At 45.2% G+C, this 20662-nt stretch overlaps 1 protein-coding gene across 1 annotated transcript in view; it reads left to right on the top strand.

Annotated features, from left to right (window-relative positions):
* Positions 1-727: 727 nt before the first annotated feature.
* LOC120516532 (protein-tyrosine-phosphatase MKP1) overlaps positions 728-20662 on the top strand; it is a 59774-nt gene continuing 39839 nt past the window's right edge. Inside the window, exons 1-4 of the mRNA XM_039738275.1 lie at positions 728-767; positions 947-1030; positions 4757-4858; positions 20443-20526. Of these exons, the coding sequence (XP_039594209.1) occupies positions 4771-4858; positions 20443-20526 (172 nt within the window). The 5' untranslated portion in view covers positions 728-767; positions 947-1030; positions 4757-4770. The remainder of the gene's footprint in view (positions 768-946; positions 1031-4756; positions 4859-20442; positions 20527-20662) is intronic.

The following is a 20662-nucleotide window of genomic DNA, read 5'->3' on the forward strand; positions in this document are numbered from 1 at the left end:
GCGCCTTACCGATGTGTGTGTGTAGAGAATGAAATGAGATATGAAACATAACCAGTAGTCAATGATCATACTGGCTGCCAGTTGATTAGTCAATAAGCGACTCTTTGGGGTTCATATATTTTTAAATCGGACTGTGAAGGAGTCACCAGCCATGAACCTCATCGCACGTCACTGACGACTGGAGACCCTATCTGTGACTGGAGCGCGTGCCCCTCCACGTACGTAAAGCTGATTTTACGGAGTGCGCGCCCCTCATGGAATGACCGGCTCAGGAGGTGATCATCTTTTTGAAATTTGACAAGATGTCGCAGCGGGAGTCTGCCCGTGTCGCCCGTATACCTAAACCTGCCCCATTCATCTTGTTCTAATGTTCTGATTCTATTCTGGTCCCAAAAACGCCATCGCATGGACAGGAGTTTCTTTGAAGGGCTTTGCGAGGGTCTGCCCCCGGATTAATCCCAATAAGCCACCTTCTCTGCGTCGCTAGGCGGGGACCTCCATCGTGACGTGACGTGGCCGCCGAGGGACGGCCGGCTGCTCATCTGACTCTTCAGGTCCGTTAGGCTGGTGTTACGTGCGTAGACGCCCCGTCGCGCTCCGAACGAGCTCCTGAGTTCCGCTTCACTGCCGCCGAGTCGGCTGACTAATTGCTCCCCATGGACACCTCCTCTGATTTCATTACCGGCGGTCGGAGGAGTCTTCTTCCACGGCCGAGACGGGAGCTCACCTGCCTCGACTGAAGCGTCCATCACGGATTGATAGAACAGGTGAGTCGTCCTCCGCCTCATAATGTTCCCTCTTTGTCCCACCTGATTTTATAGCGCCTCTGCGTTTTTGTAATATATAAGAACTTTGACAGCGTGGAGAACCTGGTGTTTGAACCGAATGGCTGCCCGGCTTACTGAACTAACACGAGGAGTTTATTGTTGCCGTTTGTATAATTTAGAATTTCTGAGTCAGCACCGTTGGACAAAAAGAGCTGCAAGAACGTGGGCATCGGCCGATTGGCACCATGCAGAAAATCTAGAAGGTACATAAAATAAATAATAGGCAGAGGGATGGGGTGGTATGAAGAAAACACAAATGTCTGTGCACTTCTATGGTAAGAATTTCTGATCCAGCGATAGGAAAAAGAGCAGACACAGGAGTCTAATGAAATATAGCGCCCCGAACAGCAGCACCCCAAAACATGTCTGCTGGGGTCCACTGCTAAGAAATCGATCAAGGAACTCTTTACTGGACGTCAGCAGTCCACTCTTTTCACGTCAGACTTTTCCTGATTCTCCCCTTACTTTGGACGGAGGTCTGGAAGTCGGAGTCTCAGTGCCATAATAATTAGACAGCTAGACGGGACTTTGTCTGCCTGGATGGGAAATTTAACACACGGGAATAAGTAGGTACTGCCATTAAATGACATTAAGGTAAATCCTAAATAGAATTTTGCTCTCGCAGACTTTCAGTTCTAGTCTTGTGCGTCTGCTACATTCATTTTGATTCTGCAATCAGCGCACTTCATTTCCGAGGTGCTCCGCCAGATGGCGCTATTGAGACGCATGCAGTGATGCGCGTTCGTGCGAGTGTCTCGTTCTCGTGCGAGTGTCTCGTTCTTGTGCGATTCGCATATTGTTATTAATTTATTATTATTATTATTAGTATTATTATTATTATCGTGTCCATAAGAATTCCATCAGAACGCGTTGAATTCGCCTCAGTGTTGTTTGTCAGGCCGTCCCGACTCACCGGGACGTGAAAATAACCCACAACTGAAATACCGTTCAACGAGTCTTGTAGTCTGCAGCTTATTCGAGACGTCGAGCTTAATTTTAGATCATTTTTGAACCATGTTTTGTGGAGAAAAGTACACCCTTATGATAAAGAATAAAACAATAGGTGACGAATGACAGAAGATCACAGTCCTGGAGGGCGCAGTGGCTGCAGGTTTTCATTCCAACTCCTAATCCGAAGACAGTCGATGCTGATAATGAAACTATTGAACTATTTAGCTTGTCAATATGTGCATTCATCCAAGAGAAATGCGAATTGCACTGTAGAGTTTCCTTCAGTGAGAACTTCATCCAAGTGTTTTGTGGACCAGAGAAGGTTTAAACTTAACGGTCCTTTCAATTCCCCTCTCATTCATTTTTATTACAGATGCTTCATGATAGCTGGAGAGCTGCTGGTTTATTGGTTCTCTGCATCTCATTATTAACTGATGTCTGATAAAGAAAACAGGCAACAATTCAAACTTAAATGCAGCTACTAAAATCTCAAATAGGCAATTAATGGTTCTGAATCGTAACAGGCAAGAGAACTAAAATGGAGCCCAAAAGACGTATTGCTTTTTAGTAGTAGATAAACGGGTTCTAATTGAGAAACTGGTTAAAGTGAAAACCTGCAGCCACTGCGACCGTCCAGGACTGTAACTGAGGACCCCCTCGGACCCCCCCGATCTACAAAGGAACTCACTTTGTCTTTGATGAATGAAAGCACAAACACCAACACTGGCCACAGCGGGCAGCCCTCCAGGACTGGGATTGAGGACCCCCGCCCTATCCGAGGGGTTTTACAAAACGTCAGCAAAACGGGGATCAGTAAGCAATTTCGAGGCTGCTGATCACGAATTTGGTCACATTTGTAACATTTGATTCTTTATAGCTGGTCCTTGCCCTCTAATAGCCGATCCCAGAAGGTTCAAAATGACAAATTTAAAACCTAAGCGCATGTGCGGAGTCGTTTTAGATCTTTTTAAGGTCATTGATTACGAAAATGAGGTTATTTCACTTTCTTTTATTACAATCGAAAATATTTAGACTTTAAAAATATAAACTGAAGCACATATTTTCCTATTTCAAATATTTGACGCAGCTTGTCTTGTTTATTAAGCAGTATACCTCATGAAGTAAATCATCACAATTTATATGATTACCTTGGATTAGGTCTGTTTATGCTAATTCAGGCATTATAATTGTTATTATTAGGCATTTAACTTTATAGGGACTAATAAATGATGCTCTATCTGTTTATTTATTTTATAGTGTCATTCACATCTATCCATCGTCTAGCCCGCTATATCCTAACCACATGGTCACGGGACTCTGCTGGAGCCAATCCCAGCCAACACAGGGTACAAGGCAGGAAACAAGTGCGCCAGCCCACTGCAGGGCACGCACACACAAACCAGGGACAATTTAGGATCGCACCTGACCTGCATGTCTTTGGACTGTGGGAGGAAACCGGAGTACCCGGGAGAACAGGCAGGACCCGGGAAGCGAACCCAGACGGCTCTCCGTACTGCGAGGCAGCAGCGCTACCCACAGCGCCACTGTGCCGCCTCACCTATCTATCTATTGTACAACTGAGCCAATTAAACTTTAAAATTCCATGCAATTGCTTTTTATTTCTGACTCATTTTAATCCTCCTAAATGGTCATGGTGGCGCCTCAGATTTCTGCGGCAGTATTAACAGTAAGTCGGGACACATTCCCGCCCATTCATTATCCAACCCGCTATATCCTAAGGTTCCCGGGGGTCTGCTGGAGCCAATCCCAGCCAGCACAGGACGCAAGGCAGGAACAAACGCGCCAGTCCACCGCAGTCAATGAACCTAACACACAAATTCTATTCTGTACTGTACATATCGAATTTACTTAAAAAGCAAATTGTAAACGTGCATATTTGACCGTTACACTAGAAGGGAAAAGTTAACCCGTGTTTTTTTTAATGTATTTAAAGTGTTTTTTCCACTTACAACAAGACACACAGTTGACACTTTTTTTTTCTTTTCTTTTTTTTTTCCTAACCTCTCCTGCCGCCCTTGACAAGCGGGCTAGGAAAACAGATAGACGGATTTTTCGTTACCTGCAAATTCAACATCATTAACGCGACGGTAAAAGACTACACTGACCAGAATGCCTTGCGAGTCGCACCAATGACGCAATCCGCCCGCTCGCGGCGTGCCGCGCTACCCTCCTCTCTGCCTGGAGAGATGTGCGGAGCAGACGCGGACGGGGTTTGTGCTTTTCATTGTAGTCTGTTGCCTTTTTGCTTTTTGTGTTTTTGGTCTTGCGGGATGGCGATACCCTTTCCATTCATAGCTCGCGTTTCTCTTGGCGCTCTGAGACATTTAGAGAAAGGAAACGACGCCTCCTTGCAAATTGGCCACGCGGTTTGAATGCAGAGCGCGCCTCGCGCCACCTCCGCGCAGCTGAGCCGAGTGCCCCCCTTTTGTATTTCGGGTGTGCTTGTGCCACATTTCGGAGGAGGTGGACGAGGGAAGGGGCGGAGGACTTGTCAGTTATCACGCTGAGAGGTGCGCGTTGCGAGAGCCCGGGTGGGCTGCCCTGCTGTGCCGGCTGTGGAGAGAGAGCCCTTTACGTAAGTTGGGAGGCTTGGAGTTTCTTGCCTCATCTCTGGCACGTAGCCAGTCGGGGCTCACCCATCGTGCCACTTGTCGTGGTACATTTCAGTGCAGTGAGAGGCACCAGCTGATGATGGCATTCCTGGGGTCTTTTGAATGCTGCTGGGGGTTTTAATCACTCAGGTGGCAACTGAAAGTGAGAGTCTTGAGGACCCCATGCCACCATTCCATCCTGCAAAAGCCTTTTTAAAAATTTTATTCTCACTTTGCACGTTTATTCATTGTTTTTCAGCCTTTTCTTCTCCTAATGTAAATCTCTGCTCTTTGTTGTTCTGCATGTTATCCTCTCTGTGTGTGTTATGTAAAGACTCCTTTAATAAAAATGCCTTTGTTTTCCAGGAGGGGAGCAAACTATGGAATCAATAGAAACATGGAGCAAGGATCTCGTAGAACTTCAGCTTCTTGACAGAAGATTGCCTTCCAAGAAAAATGGAGCAAAAGGTAATTACCACCCAGCTATGAGAATTAAGAACGCGAGACCTCTGAATGCGCGGCGCCCCTCCTGTCCTTGTGTGTCGCTTGCTTAGGTAAAAGCGGCTCCGCTGCTCCAAGTCACATCCGGTAAAAGTGACTCTCAGTCCGATGAAATTCATACTTGCATGTCACCTCTGAGCAGTGTGTTTTTATTTTTCACATACTTTGTTAATCACAGCGTGGAAGTTGTCTTTTTGATTGACCTCTGGGGGTCCGAGTGCAGGGTCAGCCATCTTACAGAACCCCAGCAGCAAAAGTCAGGTTAGCAGTTGACAAAACTTCAATGGCTGAAAATGAAATGAATGCCAAGTGTACTTACTTAAGAGAATATTCAGAATTCCTTTGCTTTCTGCACTTTATTTTAATTTAAAATGGACACATTTGTCATTTCAGTGTATAAGCCGTAAAGACAAAGTGTAAGCCTGTTTTTAGAAAGCTTTGCAAATTCATTAAAAAAATCAGAAACTGACGTCTTCCATTTCTAGAAGTATTGACATCCTTTGCTGTGACCCTCCATTTTGTGCTCCGCAGCATCCTTGACACGCGTCCAGAATTTGAGTGGAGTCCACATGTGGCACATTGACTTGACATCGTTTAGAAAGACACACACACACACGTGTACCTGTGTAAAGAAGGTCCCACAGTTCACACTGCATGAGAGGACCTAAACCAAGCCTTGAAGTCCAAGCAGCTCTCCGAAGACCTCCAGGGTCATAATGTGGTGAGGCACACATCAGGGCCAGAAGGTAAAACAAGCTTGGAATTTGTGGCCTCAAGAATTGTGGAGTGCAAGAAGTTTGGGCTTCTTCCTAGGGAGGTGACCAAGAACCCAGTAGGCACTCTGACAGAGCTTTGGTCGTCCTCTGCCAAGATATGAAAACCTGTCAGAAGGACAGCCATCTCAGCAGCCCTCCATCAGTCAGGCATTGATGACAGAGTGATGAGATGGACGCCACCCGTGAGTAAAAGGTGTGTGAGGACATTTAAAGGCCTCAGAGTGCACAAGCGAAAAAGAGTCTCTGGTCTGATGTGGCAGAACTCCAAGCACCATGTCTGGCGTAGATCAGACTCTGCTCATCCCCTGCCTAATACTGTCCCTATGGTGAGGCGTGGGGTGCGTCTCGGCAGCAGGGACAGAGGGACTGGTCACAACTGGGGGAAGGATGAATTCAGCCGAATACAGAGTGGTCCTTGAACGACACCTGCTCCAGAATGCACAAACTGGGGTGAAGATTTACTTTACAGCACGAAACTGACCCAAAGGATACAGCCGAGGCACAACGCTGGAGTGGCTTTGGGGACAAGTCTGTCACCGTACTTGAGTGGCCCGGACGTAAACCCCATAGAGCATCTGTGGAGAGGCCTAAACGTGTCAGTTTACAGACGCGTCATATCCAGTCTAACGGAGCTCGGGAGGATCTGCCAGGAAGAATGGGATTAAAACGACCCAAAATCCAGGTGTGCGAAGCTTGTAGAGGCTTACCTGAGAAGGCTGCGATTGCTGCCTCCTGCAAAGTGCTGAGTTAAGCACCCGAGTTCTTACATTCATACATTTGCAGCCTTTGTGAAAACATTTTCACTTTGTCATTATGGTTTACAGATTGTAGGTTGATTGGCAAAAACGGCAGATTTGTGTGTTTAAAATGAAATGTACAGCACGGTAAAGTGAGCAGAAGGGGAAGAGGCCTGAAGACTGTCTGAAGGTGCTGTGGACACGACCAAATGCATGATGTATTTCCAAGTCTTTTTACACACGTTATGTTACAAGCAGTAGCGGCGCACTGCTATGACGATAACGTGCAGTGAACACACTTGACTTGAGCGTTCCTTGTTTTTCATCCTCTTTCTTTCTCTGTACGTTTATCATTCGTTCACTCGGAGGTTGATGTGCTTGCTGTTTCCTGAGCAGCTCTTCTTTTCTCCACCCTAGCATTTTGCGTCTTCTCTTCGTTTGTCGGTATCTTTTCGTGTTAAAACTGATTACGTCAGTGTTTGTGTTGCAGTTACTTAGTACGTTTTCTTTAATTTTTTAGTTAAGCTGACACTTGGAAGTCTTCAGTCTGTCTCGAGAATGATTTAAGATATGAAGAGGTAGGGGAAGTGACAGTGAGGGTGGTAGGGATGAGAACGGCGCATGTGCCGCACGGCCACCCTGCTGCCGAGAGTTGATTCTACAATAAAATAAAAAGAGGAATATCCTTGGAGGTCAATCATCACCCCGAAAGCGGATAGTAGACGTCACGTAGTGTATGTGCACCAAATTTCAGGTCAGTGGGCCAAACTGTTTGGAGCGACGGGTGATTTAAAATCCTGGACAGACAAACGGACAGCCACAGTAGCGTAGGATACAAGGAGACCAGTAGTGGCGCACTGCTATGATGACGTGCAGTGAACTCACTTGACTTGGGCATTCCTCGTTTTCCTCCTCTTTCTCTCTTTCTCTGTACGTTTATCATTCGTTCACTCAGAGGTTGATGCGCTTGCTGTTTCCTGAGCAGCTCTTCTTCTTTTCTGCACCCTACCGGCCCGCGTCTTCTCTTTGTTTGTCGGTATCTCGGTGAAACTGACGAAGTCCAAGATTGTGTAGCACATCCTTAGTACATTTTCCTTAAGCTGGCACTTAAGTCTTCAATCTGCCTCAAGAAGGAGTAACGATATGACGAGGTAGGGGAAGTGACAGTGAGGGTGGTAGGGATGAGAACGGCACCCATACGCATGCGCCACACGGCCACCCTGCTGCCGAGAGTTGATTCTACAATAAAATAAAAAGAGGAATATCCTTGGAGGTCAATCATCACCCCAAAAGCAGATAGTAGACGTCACGTAGTGTATGTGCACCAAATTTCAGGTCGATAGTTCAACCGGTTTGAGAGCAACAGTTGATTTAAGGTCCTAGACAGACAAACGGACAGAGGGGGATTGTTCAAGATGACAGTGACGCCGTGTGGATGAAGAAGTGCTTCCTAAATTGCACCCGGCATGCGTGGCAGACATGTCCTGCTGACTTCTCGGTTTCTCTTTTAGATTCGATTAGATAAAGTTTATTAATCCTGAGGAGAAATTCAAATGCGTACAGCAGCGGAAAACATAAAAAAACAAGAATAGCGACTGACAGGACAGATATTGGAGCCAATCAATCAATTTACTTAATGAGTGCATCGGGTGGACGCTTTGAATTGCCTGATAGCAGTGGGCAGATAAGACCCCCCAGAGGCATTCGACTTGAGACTGTTAACTAAAAGGGGAGCCGTCCAGTGTTCTCACCATCCTCTTCTCCACAACGGTGTCCAAGGTGTCCCCTGTGATGGAGTGAGCAGGCTGTCCTCCTCCTCCTCCTCCTCCTCCTCGGTTTGTTTTGTTTCATTTAACACATCACAAGGTAAAGCCGCAGTGGCCTTCCATTTAAAACTGGGCTGTTATGGCAACGTGTCACTCCATTAAATCAGGGTGACAGGCTGTTCAGGGTATAATGGGACACCGAGGTAGCTGATGAGCAGCGTCTTTTATCGATGCTCAAGCCAGGAAGGTGTCATCGTGCTGTGACTGGACTTCATGGTGATGTTTTGACACGTTTTCCTGAAGCCTTGTTGCAGCAGTGTCGATCCTGCTGTAGTCCTTTGGTGTCACACAGTCCACTTTCATTGCTGCTTTGTCCCCATAGGATTTTGTGTTAGGATGGCTGTAAATATTGGGCTGGCTTTCCCGCCGCCATCTTGTTTTTGGCCATTTTCAGCAGCGGTTGTCACCTGGACATGCGTGGCACTGACATCGTCGTTGTGGTGAGACAAGTGTTTGTCTCCTGCACTCCCTGGTCATCGAGTTTTGTGGTTAAATCAAAGGTGGTCTCTTTTTGATTGTGGTTGGCGTTTATCGATTTGTTTCTGTTTAACAGACTTGCAGTTTCTGCCATTAGACTTTGACCATTTCTGTGTGTTTTAGTATCTTTATACGAGGGATGTTCAAAAAGTTGGCACACTTTATTTAACTCTGTTTTATTAACAATTTAAAAACAAATGACATCACTTTTCTACAGAGTCCCCTTCATTTGTGATACGATTTTCCCAGCGTCCTACCAACTTTTAAGTGCCCAAGTACTCCTCCCTCGCACCTTCACTGTTTCCATCGAAAATATGAAAGTGCATAAACCTTTTTGAATGTCCCTCGTCCTGATTCAGTGCAGTAACACCTCAATTATCTGTCACTCGGTTAACGCCAGCGTCTGCCTGTCACTGCTGCCAGCTCCGCACATTGGAACGGCTCGCCCTTTTTCTGCAGCGCCACATTTTGAAATCACAGTTTCAGTTATATGGGTCAGGTGAGAGGGGACATGCAGGTGATGGGTGTGACGGAGCAAGATGACAAGGACAGGAAGAGATGGAGACAAATGATCCGCTGTGGTGACCCCTAACGGTAGCAGCCGAAAGAAGCTGATGATGAAGTGTTAGTTACTTACCTTCAGCTGTAATAGCATTTCGTAGCTTTTCTCTTTTGTTATAATTAAACTACTACACATTGTTATGGCTGATAAACGTTTGCGTGTGGTGTTGGAATTGTCACAAAACTGAAATTATTTAACGTTTAAAAAACTGCAAAAATGGTTCAAAGTATCACTTCAATTAACAGAGTAGGCAGAACAACAGTGAACGATATAAAGAGTGATGCCGACAAAACTGAAACACGTGTTGAAAATGGAAACCACTGACGTTATTCTGCATTCATGTTCTTCTGCGTTGTAATTTTCCTTTTGAAATTCTGGTATGTTTTATCAACCCTTAAACTGCCGGAACTGGCTGTAGTCGGGTCCCAATGCAATTTGCCAGCACGCCGGAGCTGATCAGTCCGTGCCGTACAGTCGTTGAGCAGCCAGCTCATGACCACTGCCGGCCCCTGCACAACTGCAGCCTCGCTGTCCCTGGGATTGAGCCGCTGCTCTAGCCGAGCCTGGTAAGCATCAGCGTTGGCCTCTGTGTGTTTGCATGCGGCCAGTTGGCACAGTTGGTGATTTCACCCATGACGTCAGTTGCACCGTCTACATTGATACACTGATTGTTGCAGCAGTTTTTTTTTACAGTTCATTGGCAGGGTGTAAAATGATGATTGTTGCAGTAATTGTGATGCTCTTTGCAATGAAAAAAAGTGTTCCATTAAAATTTGACGTTTTCTTTGTGAATTGTGACGTTTACTTAAAGTGCAGCAAAAATAGGGATTTGGCATCCAGGGGGTGCATTAATCAACCAGTATGTGGCAGTTTAAGGGTTAATATATTGTGACGTGCAGGCGGCTAGTGATGCTGTGTGTGGGAGCAGAAAGGGTGGAGTGCGCTGTAAGTGATGACACTGGATGAGTGACAGGAGAAGTGTGGAGACGATGGGAGGTGCAGCGGAAGGAAGTGTTGAGTCGGGAGTCAGGAGACAATAAGCTGGACTGTTTATGGTATTGAAAAAGGCAGATTGGTAGGGAAAGCATCCTTTGATGGTTATGGCGATGTGCTCTGCAACACCGATAACGGCGTATAAGGCAGGGCACCGTTTGTTACGAAACAAGCACTCAAAGTAAAACCTAGGAAACTCCACTACCTCTGAGTTGTATTTGCTTATTATGCTGGTCATTACAAAATTATAGAAATTCATTTTGTTAGGTGATGCACGAAAAACCGAACCATCTCCGACTCCAACGTCGACATAAGTTTCTTAGCCCGTACACGAAATGAAAGGTATGCAATACAAAAATTCCACTGCAGTTGTTTGAAGGAGCCACGTGCAATAAAATACACATTTTTCCTCGTCGTCGTCCTTCAGTTCTTGGACACAAGTCATTCTGTACGGCTTCACTTGTAGTCAGTGCAACACACGTTGACAAGACATTCGCTTGTTGTGTCCTTTTCCTACGGCTTCTGGCCATCTGTTCCTGAATATCTGCTACGACCGCAGGCGTACAAACGGACGGAGCCTGACCCAGTCTTACGCCACTTCTTCACCAACTCGTGAATACGGCTCTGTGCTGGGAGGTTTACGCCAGGAAACGTCTGTGCGAAAATGTCCCGCGCTTCCTTAACAGAACCGGTAGAAGGCTCCTCTGTTCCAATCCTCTCTGGCAGAGATTACATCTTCTGGATCTCTCTCACTGGCTCACAGCTTCCTTAGTCATGCCCAGTTGGGGCTGCTGACCCACCCGCCTGTACAGTATGATAGCTCGAGCCAGCCGGTCGGAGACAGTTCGGTTTTTCATGCACCACCCTGTATATTATATTATGTTAATATATTTTTTTATAATAAATACGACTGTTCGCTAAACTGATCGACAGAGTATCATTTTTTAAAGTAGCTGTTCTGTTATCTGTCTTTTCTCTTTTCCGTCATGGTCTCGGTCCCGACCCCTGGCGCAGGTTTTACCGTATTTATTAATTAGTATAATCTACTAGCCGTGTAAGCCCAAGCTGTTAAAAGCCCGGGGTCCTTGAAACTATTGAAATGGTGTTGGCTCTGAGGCTAGGGATCTGCACTGGCAATCGGAAGGTTGGTGGTTCGAATCCCGTAAATGCCAATAGGGACTCTGCTCTGTTGGGCCCTTGACCTGCAATTGCTGAGCGCTCTGAGTATTGAGAGAAACGCTATAGAACTGCAAAGAATTATTATTATTATTGAAATTGTCAGAAAAAAATGGACCCGTCGAGATTAACTGAAAGGAACTCCTCTGGGCGTCTCTCTCCTCGGAGGTTATCGCTTGTGTGTCCTCGGAGGCGGAGCCCTCACCCTGACTCCACCTCTCACTTCCAGACAGACACACAGACAGTTCCACGATTAGACGTTTACATATCGGAGAGTGGCGTCTTACCTGAGAACCTGACCCTGAACTCTGTGAAGAGCGCTATACACTGTGGGCACAATTAGTAAGCAAGGATGTATTTTTGAGGATTCATTTTAATATGAAACAAATACAGTGCTGTCAGTCAATCCAAAATGTGAATAAACCGGAGTGTTTTACAAAGGAAATGTGAGTGTGAACATTCTCAGGGAATACAAGTGTGCACAATTATTACGCAACTAAAGGAAAAATGAAAAGTTTCCCATCTCACTTGTTTGTTTTCATCTGTTAAAGTGAGAATAATAAACAACTCAAAGAAACATTTCTTCAAAAAAAAAAACCAAATCAGTACCCAATATAACCCGTTCAATAACAGTCATAAGCCTTCCATTCATGGAGTCTGTGAGTTTCTTCATCTGTTGACAACTTTTTGTGCAGCCTCGGCCTCTCCCAGGCGCCGTTCAGAGACGTCTTCTGTCTTCCTTCCCCGTAAATCTGCCGTTTAAGAAGGGCTTTAGGTCAGGTGACCGTGTCGTTTCTCTTTTATCTTTAAGGCCTTTACTGACTAGCCACGCAGTTGAGTACGTCGATGCATGTGATGGACTATTGTCCTGCATAAACATCATGGTCTTCTAGAAAGATGCAGACTTTTTCTTTCCAAGACTTGAATAAAGTGTCTTTGTCTTCTAAAGACTGGCAGTTGGTTTGAGAGTTGATTTTGAGTCCATCTTAAACCTGAAAAGGTCCAACTAGCTCATCTTTAATAATACCAGACCAAACCAGTACCCCACCTTCATCTTACTGGTGTCTCAGTCGAAGTGGAGCACGGTGCCCGTTACTGATCCAGCCACGGGCCCATCCATCTGCTCCGTCAAGAGTCGTGTTCATCTCATCAGTCCATAAAACCTTTGTCTTCAGATATTTCTTGGCCCGGTCTTGACGTTTCAATTTATGTTTCTTGTTCAGTGTGTGGTTGGGTTTCAGCCTTCCTTACCTTGGCCACGTCTCTGAGCACTGAACACCTTGTACTTCTGGACACTCCATATAAGTTGCAGTTCTGGAATATGACAGCACTGGAGGATAATGACTTCCTGGTTAATTGGCGTCTTTTTTTTTTTCCCCTCCAACATGTTTCTTGTGGCCCTGTTGACTATATGCAACAAAACGTTTGATGGTTCCGTGCTCGCGCCCCAATATCTGAGCAATTTCAAGAGTGCTGCATCCCCCTGAAAGACTTTTTACAATTTTGGACTTTTTAGTGTCGGTTAAATCTCATTTTTGGCCCATTTTGTCTGAGGAAAACGAGCTGCCTAATAATTCTTGATATACACCTTGATATAGCGTGTTGGTCTCCTTAGGCCACACCCTCCCTCATCACACAAATACACGTCACCTGACATGCTTACATCCAATGGCTGTTCAAATGTACACAGCTTGGAGATGGAATACATAAATAAAAATGATGATGTGGTCAAAATACTGACTTGCCTAATAATTGTGCACACACACACACAGTGTACTAAAATAAGTGGGATTGCGTTTTTGGGCGACTTTTGGGTTTGACGTGAGATCAGGTGGACCTTCTCTTCTCGGCTTTACGTTGGTTGATTTTCCTCTGTGTTTCTTCTGGTCCCCTCCATCCCTTGTAGCACAGCTTTGATTTTTCTTTATGACTTACTTAGCTGGACCCTCCTGAATCCTTTCTGAAATCGTTTCGTCATCCGGTGGTGGTTGAAGACCCTGACTGATGCTGACTGGCTGTACACGGAGTTCATTAAAAGGAAGCCGCTGTACGTACATAAGACGTCTTTGTAGTGCACTGACATGTGGCAGCCATGCAGATAACCGAGTGAAGTTAAAAATAATCCCAACTCCTTTGTTCCGTGTTAATGCGTGCCATTTGTTTTCAAAATAGAAGAAGGAGACGCTTCTCACATCTTGCCAACATTTGCCTTAGTAATGCAGCATTGTGACTCACTCACTCACTCACTCGGTCGGAGAATCGGCTCCTTCAGATGGCAGCTCCAAATAGACTGGGAACCCACCGAGATTTCCTGCTTGGGAATTAAGAATGCATCTGATCTCATGACGACACCGAGACTCGCTCACAAAACATCTCGGTATGATGTGGGGTCCTGACGGCCTAAAGATGAAGCTGTGGCCTGGTCTGGAGATGTGTGCCCCCGACAGGCGTCGTCTTATCATGCGGTGATGGATACACTGCGGGCTAAAGGGGGGTGGGGGTGTCTGGCCGGCACCAGCAGTGATTCACGTGACCGATTCGATTCCTTTCAACTACGTGTTCAAGTGAATTGATTTTTATGATTCCTCAATAAGATCCAACCTGGTGACAAGTAAGAGAGATAATGAATATTCCTAAGATACCCCCTTGGGTGAATCACAAATATATAATGAAATAATTCATATACCGGCCATGACACGTTTTTACTCTTTGAGGGCTGAATATTTTTTTCCAAAAAAAGCACACAATGCACTGGTTTCAGACATAAATCAACATAAAATGTCTGTTGCTACATGCTGTGGCTGCTGTTCAGCATCTCTGGCAGCAGTGGCTGCATAGGGGTGGCTCGATGGCCAGCAGGAATGCACAGCAGGCCGGCTACATGTCTATCTTTGCACAGCAGGTGGGTGACGGTGGCAGTGGCAGTGTGACGCAATAAGGTTTGGTCCTCTTCTCATTATAAGTGGTAGTCCTCCTAGCTGAATGCTGCTGTAGACGTACGTATCTGTTACACGAACGTGTTTAGCACCACAACTAGCTGGGGACCAATAGGCTGATGATGGTACCTCACTTTCGTTTTCCGTCTCCAGATCACTTGCATCAAACTCAGAGTCCAAAAAGTCAGAGAACAATTCAGCGATCATATGTAAAATGTCCACGGAGTATTTTGCTTTGCACATTTGCTTTAGCTCGCCAGATGTCGCTGCTATTTTAGAGGCTATTTGCTCTACACAACTTCAGCACATGCAGGGAATTCATTGTAAGCTACGTAGATTTCCTTCAAGCAAAGAGAGTCGAACTAAAACATAAGGGCGAGTTTTGTCACAGTTTATAGCCGATTACCGTCCTCTACCCCTGAATTTCGACAAAAGTCAACATCAGCCCTGAAAGAGTTAAATCAAGTGTGAAGTGGAGGAGGGTGGGGGTTCACGATTCGTGACAACAAGGTGACAAATGCATAAACCGAATCAGTCCAGTTGGCTTTTGTGCTCCCTGGTGTTTAGTCTTGTGGCGCTTAACCAAACTCTTGAGTGCCGACGCCGTTCTGGTGTTTGGATTTCACGTGCAGTTTACAAACCGCCTGAGAGTCGCGGGTTTGAGTCAATTCAGGACTCGGGCGAATGAGAGTCATGTGACTCGCCGGTGGGCACCCACCCTATGAACCCTCAAGTGCACGAGGCCTGCCGTTGGTGAGCCACTAGGGGGCATATGAGCAGTGAGGGTGTGACTGTAATTGAGTTTACTGAATGTACCAAGTATAGAACTGTAATAGACTCCCAAAAATGGATTGTACGAAAGGCAATAAGTGCGTTTTAATATCGAGTACTCGCCGTTTAGCATTAGCCTCAGTTTTATGTACTTTTGCATTCTGGGATTTTATTTCTGACTTTTCATGTTTGGATTGGAATGTACAAAGTTCATCTTTTTGTTCACATGTTGTCATTTTGTCTCCTGTCATGTGACCTTGATCTTGATGATGTCACAGGGCGTGTTGGTTTAAATATGGCAGTGATCCCTCAGGACATGCAGCAGCCTTTTTAAATCTCTAGTGATAATAGTTTGGCCCGAGTAGGCCCTAGACGTTTGTGACTTTGCTGCGTCTTTGACTTCCGAGTTCATCTTTCACTTTCTGATTCCAACCCCTAGGTATCCTGGACCACACATCTCCTGGTATGTTTTGTTGTTTGGGCACACTCGGGTGTCCCTGACACAGACTTGCTGCGTTGTTATCGTATTGTACTTGTGTGACGAACAAGAGAATCCACAGTGAGCGACTCATCATTTGCCAGTAATGCCTCAGTTTGAAGGCCATAGGGTCACAAGTGAAGAAGAATCATAAATCACACTGGCACTATTTATTTATATACATCTACCTGACAACGTCACACGTGCGCTTAGCATGAGTGTTGTACTCCACTGAATCGCTTGTTCGTCTTTGGAATTGATTTGTGTGACTCGCTACAAAGGTTCGTTTTTAAAAGAACGATGTGTTTGTGAATCGCTCATCAATATTCTGCCGGTGTCACGGGGTCTTGTAAAGTAGCAAGGACTCCACCAGGGGGCAGTGGGTCAACAAAGGCTGAGACTTATTAGTTAGAGAGACCTGGGAGTGAACATCGTGTTCCCCTGAGGTACCAGAGGGCAGCCCACCTGAATGTATTTCATGCTAAAGGCTGACCGCTAAGTGGCTGCCATGCTGTTTAAGGACTTTAAAGGAAAAATTAGGTCTGGCATTGCAAAGGCAAACTACTAGCAAAGTTCTAGCCTGGTATCCTTGGTCCAGGTCATTGCTATGGTCACATGTTGTGGAAAGTTCTGGAGATGTTGCTTGTCATGGCTCAGCTTTCCACTTTGTGTGTGTTGTGTTTGTGTCTGTTGAAATTCAATGAACAACCTAAAATGGTGAAAAGGTAAGCTGTAAACTACTAGAGGTTTAAATTTAAAGTTTAAGTTAGCAAAAACTGAGGGGAAAAAAAGGAAATTTGAGAATATTATAAATGGGCCTTCCTCAGGGGACAACGAACAGGTTCCAACCTACAGATGTTCTGCAGCAATTCAAGTCAATGAAGCCTTGCAAGTTGAAGCAAACAATTTGCCCAGGTGTCCCCAATTCTGTTGATTACTTCAAAACTCTGTGTGTCTCGGAGCAGGTCGTGTTACTTCATCCTCAGAAGTCCTACATGGACAATACGACAGTGGTCATGGCAAGAAAACCGCTATCACCAAAGTTAGTGAGTGAGAGCACTACTACCCTTAGAATTGTAGGCCGTTCATTTAGAGAACTTGCTAGAAAATAAAAGTGTCCGTGAGTCCAGTGATGGGTGTCCTACAGAATCCAAAGGCAATTGGAAACTGGAAGAAACTCTGATAGGAGGAGATCTGCCAGAGCCTGTCACCAGCCAATCAGAGGACAGGTTTCTGAGGGTCCCCAGCTTGTGTGGTGATAACACAATACAATACAATTTATTTTTATATAGCTCAAAATCACACAAGAAGTGACGTGATGGGCTTTAACAGGCCCTGCCTTTTGACAGACCCCAGCCTTGACTCTCTAAGAAGACAAGGGAAAAAATGGCCGAAACCTAAGGGAAGGCCGTTCAAAGAGAGACCCCTTTCTAGGTAGGTTGGGCATGCAGTGAAGTGTCCAAGAGAAATGGGGTCAATACAACACAATACACAGAACGGAACACCCGTCATCCTCAATATAATATAATAGTACAATAGAAATATGACAAATACAGAGCAGAATTCAATAGGAGATGATATCCCATAATACAATTTTTGGATTTGTTCAGAGTCCTGGAGACCTCGGCCATCAAGCTTCCTCTCCCCCTATTGGCCATTCCATAGCTTAGTCAGCACAGGGCCAGCAGTCTGATGAAAGTAGTCTTCTACCCGATGATTCCTGCGATCCTCCATCAGAGATGACTTTATCTTAGGCAGGTGGGCAGTGGCACCAAGTGGCACATGTGAGTACTGAGAAGAGAAACAGAACAGGTGAGGTTCAGTAACAAATTCTAACACTCATGTCATTTATTTTTATTGCTAATGACCAACAGCAGAGATGCAGTCTGTACAGTTAATCAGCAGCTCTAGTCAGGGTGTGCTAAACTGAACTTGTGACTGGAATTGTGCCATTGTCATCCTGGCATGCAGCGCATTACTGACTCAGCATGTGCTCTAAACTGTCAGCCACATCTCTGTAGGACAATTTCTGTCTTTTATTATCTGAACGTCTCCAGTCCACATCTGATCCAATCCAGTTTTTAGGCCAAGCTTTCACTAGTGGGCCTGAGTGGTCTGCTTTCATGGAGAGTCACTTGTCCACACCATTTCAGCCCACTTTCCTGTAATAATTTCTCTCCCACTTTTGCCAGACCTCTGATTGTCTCATTTCTTCTTCTGTCTTCAGCCGGGATTTGAAAGCTGAGACCGAAGGGGCAGACCAGTCCACAGTTTAGGGGTCCTGTAACTCCCCCTGTTCTTTTATTAATTCTTGCAATCCTAAGCAGAACGGCATCTTGAGATCTTAATGTGCGCTCAGGTTTGTAAGTCCTGATGAGCTCAGATAAGTAAGTTGGTCCTCGGCCATTTAATGCTTCATATGTTAACAGGAGGATTTTGAAATCTGCCCTAAACTTAACTGGGCGCCAGTGTAAGGACTTAAGGGCTGGGGTTATGTGTTCATATTTTCTTGTTCTTGTAAGAATTCTTGCAGCAGCATTTTGGATTTAACTGGAGGCTGAATAAAGAACAGTTTGAACATCCAGTGAACACCGCATTGCTGTCGTCAGTCCTAGTAGAAATAAATGCAGGAATTCATTTCCCAGAATCCTGTCTCTTTAGAAAGCACCTTAATTTCCCAACATTTTTAAGGTAGAAGAAACTTGATTTTGTGACGTTCACTTTAAATGACCTGCTAGAGTCAGAGATACACACAAGTGTCAGTCTGTGCTGTGAAGAGGAGACTTTGAGCTGCCGGTTCAACTGAACGATTGGCAGTCAGAAGGACACAACAGGGCCTTGAAATCCCAGCTGTGGACGACTGCAGACTGGACGAAAGTCCTAAGGAGCGATGAATTCAAATTTGAACTCTTTGGTTCATCACGCAGGCTGTTTGTAGGCCGTCGTGATTGTGAAGGTGAAACAGCAAACATGGAGGATGAAGTGTGATGGTCTGCGGTCCTCGAGGTGGAGGTGGTGACTGGCATTCTGAATCTCAAGGGTGACCACAGTTTGGCTGTGAAGTCAGCAGAAGGTGCAGGCTACTCTGATGAAACTAAAGTTTGAATAACATTAGTGATTCCTTGACTTGTTTGTTGTATGCTTTGATTTCATGAAACATGAAGACATTAAACTGCGTGAAAAAAACGGAGGTGTTCTAAACCTTTTGACCAGTAGTCTGTATATTTTAGCTTGGCACTTGGCCCACGTGTAAACGTAAGCTGTAATTGTTTTCTGTGTAATGCACTGAGTGCGTGTCCAGTGCCAGTTCTTGTTGTCTTTGTGTTTCTTATTCTTGAATGTGAAGTTGCCTCACAGTTCAGCAGATTTAGGTAGCACGGCATTCTGCTTGATTATCCCGCTGGGGCGCCTGCCCACCGGTGATGTGGTATAATGAACTGGAAATGTCATCTTGTTCATTCTGTTTTGTAATGCAAGCATTTATTTTTGTAATCAAAAAGATGTTATCTGGTGTTCCCCTTTCATAGTCTGCACTCTCAGTAAGCAATTAACACAATAAATATAACGAGAAGGTAAAGCAAGGAGATAGTTTTATTACAAAATGAAGTTGGCACCAAGCTATTTGTATGGAATTATAGAAACCCTGGGGAGGACAAATGTGCAGACATGCTAGTATCAGATTTAAAACTAAATTAATAACTGCATACACCCCCGAATTTTACAACATTGGCACAATTTTAATGAGAGCGGACAATTTAGGCCAGTCCTATTCACAGAATTGCTACACAGTAACGTCGAGTTCCAGCATTTTCATTTGTAGCCTTCATTTCCACTGACCTGGGTGTTCAACTCCAAACCCTGGAAGGCCACAGTGGCTGCAGGTTTTCCTTCCTATCACTTTTCTTAATCACGGACCAATTTCTGTTGTTACTTGACTTCTTTTTCCTTTCATTTCCAAGCCATTTACAATTGACTGCCTTGTTCTGTAATGCTTTACAGGTGAAATAAATCATTTTGAAATCGGATGAATCTTTGTGAATCACCCTGTACTTTAAAAAAAGAGCAGCAGCCCCGACGCTGACATCTGGGTAGGCAGCTGCCTTTGTTTTCTGGTGTTGATGGCAGTTTTGCCCCCCTTCTCCGTGTCGAGTCCTGAATTCCTGCTTCTTTTTGTTTGATCTCAGGCTCCTCTCATCTGAAGCTTAATTCAAATGCAGATCAGTCTCATCCGCACCTCTCCGGTCGTCACGTTTGTTTCTGTCTCATACAGTTCCTCCTTGTTCGTCAAAGACAGCTTCCCAGTCTTCGTGATAACTGATACGTTTGTTCTTACCATGTGACCCTCAATCTTTTCCTTAACATCTTGAATTAATTTACCCATCGTGCTTGTCTGCTTCCTACAGGCCCCCATGTAAGATGTTAGACACACATTCTAATTGATGGAGGCCTATGGGCACATCTTGGTGGCACACATCATCCACTGACCTGGTTAACATGCTGGGCTGCCTCTCAGGAGCCTAGAACCGAGCAATCAGTGTGTGCCATTGCCATCCCACCTGCCAAGCTCTTCCAAGCCAGTTGAGGTTAGTGCCACTGGGCGCTAGTTACTTAGGAATATGGGGGTTTTGTGCTTGTCCTGTATGGTGGGTTTCTTAAACTTCACGGGTGATGAGAGGACAAAAGTTATGTAAGCATTCTTCAGGTACGTCAAACAGCGATGGTGAGTAACAGATGGGTACCAACGCACCTCCTGACATTGATTTGTATGCCTCTTGCAAACTGCAGCACTGACTTTTATTTTTCTCCTTCTGTCTTGCAGGTATGATTGCTAAGCATCTCCATCAGACATTTAAGATTCAGAACTGCTTACAGTCCCTCATCACTCGTTCAGAATGTGCAACAGGTAAAGCCTTACGTTTTTTGGTTTTATAAATATATATGAGGGGGTTCCCCCCCTGCTTGCTTCGCTTGCCAGCCACTTCGTATCTCTGCTGCTCATGTTGTGAAGAGTGGGGCTGAACGCACCCCAAGGAAACACA

The sequence above is a fragment of the Polypterus senegalus genome, chromosome 1 (genome assembly GCF_016835505.1).
Source record: "Polypterus senegalus isolate Bchr_013 chromosome 1, ASM1683550v1, whole genome shotgun sequence".
NCBI classification, from domain to species: domain Eukaryota; kingdom Metazoa; phylum Chordata; class Cladistia; order Polypteriformes; family Polypteridae; genus Polypterus; species Polypterus senegalus.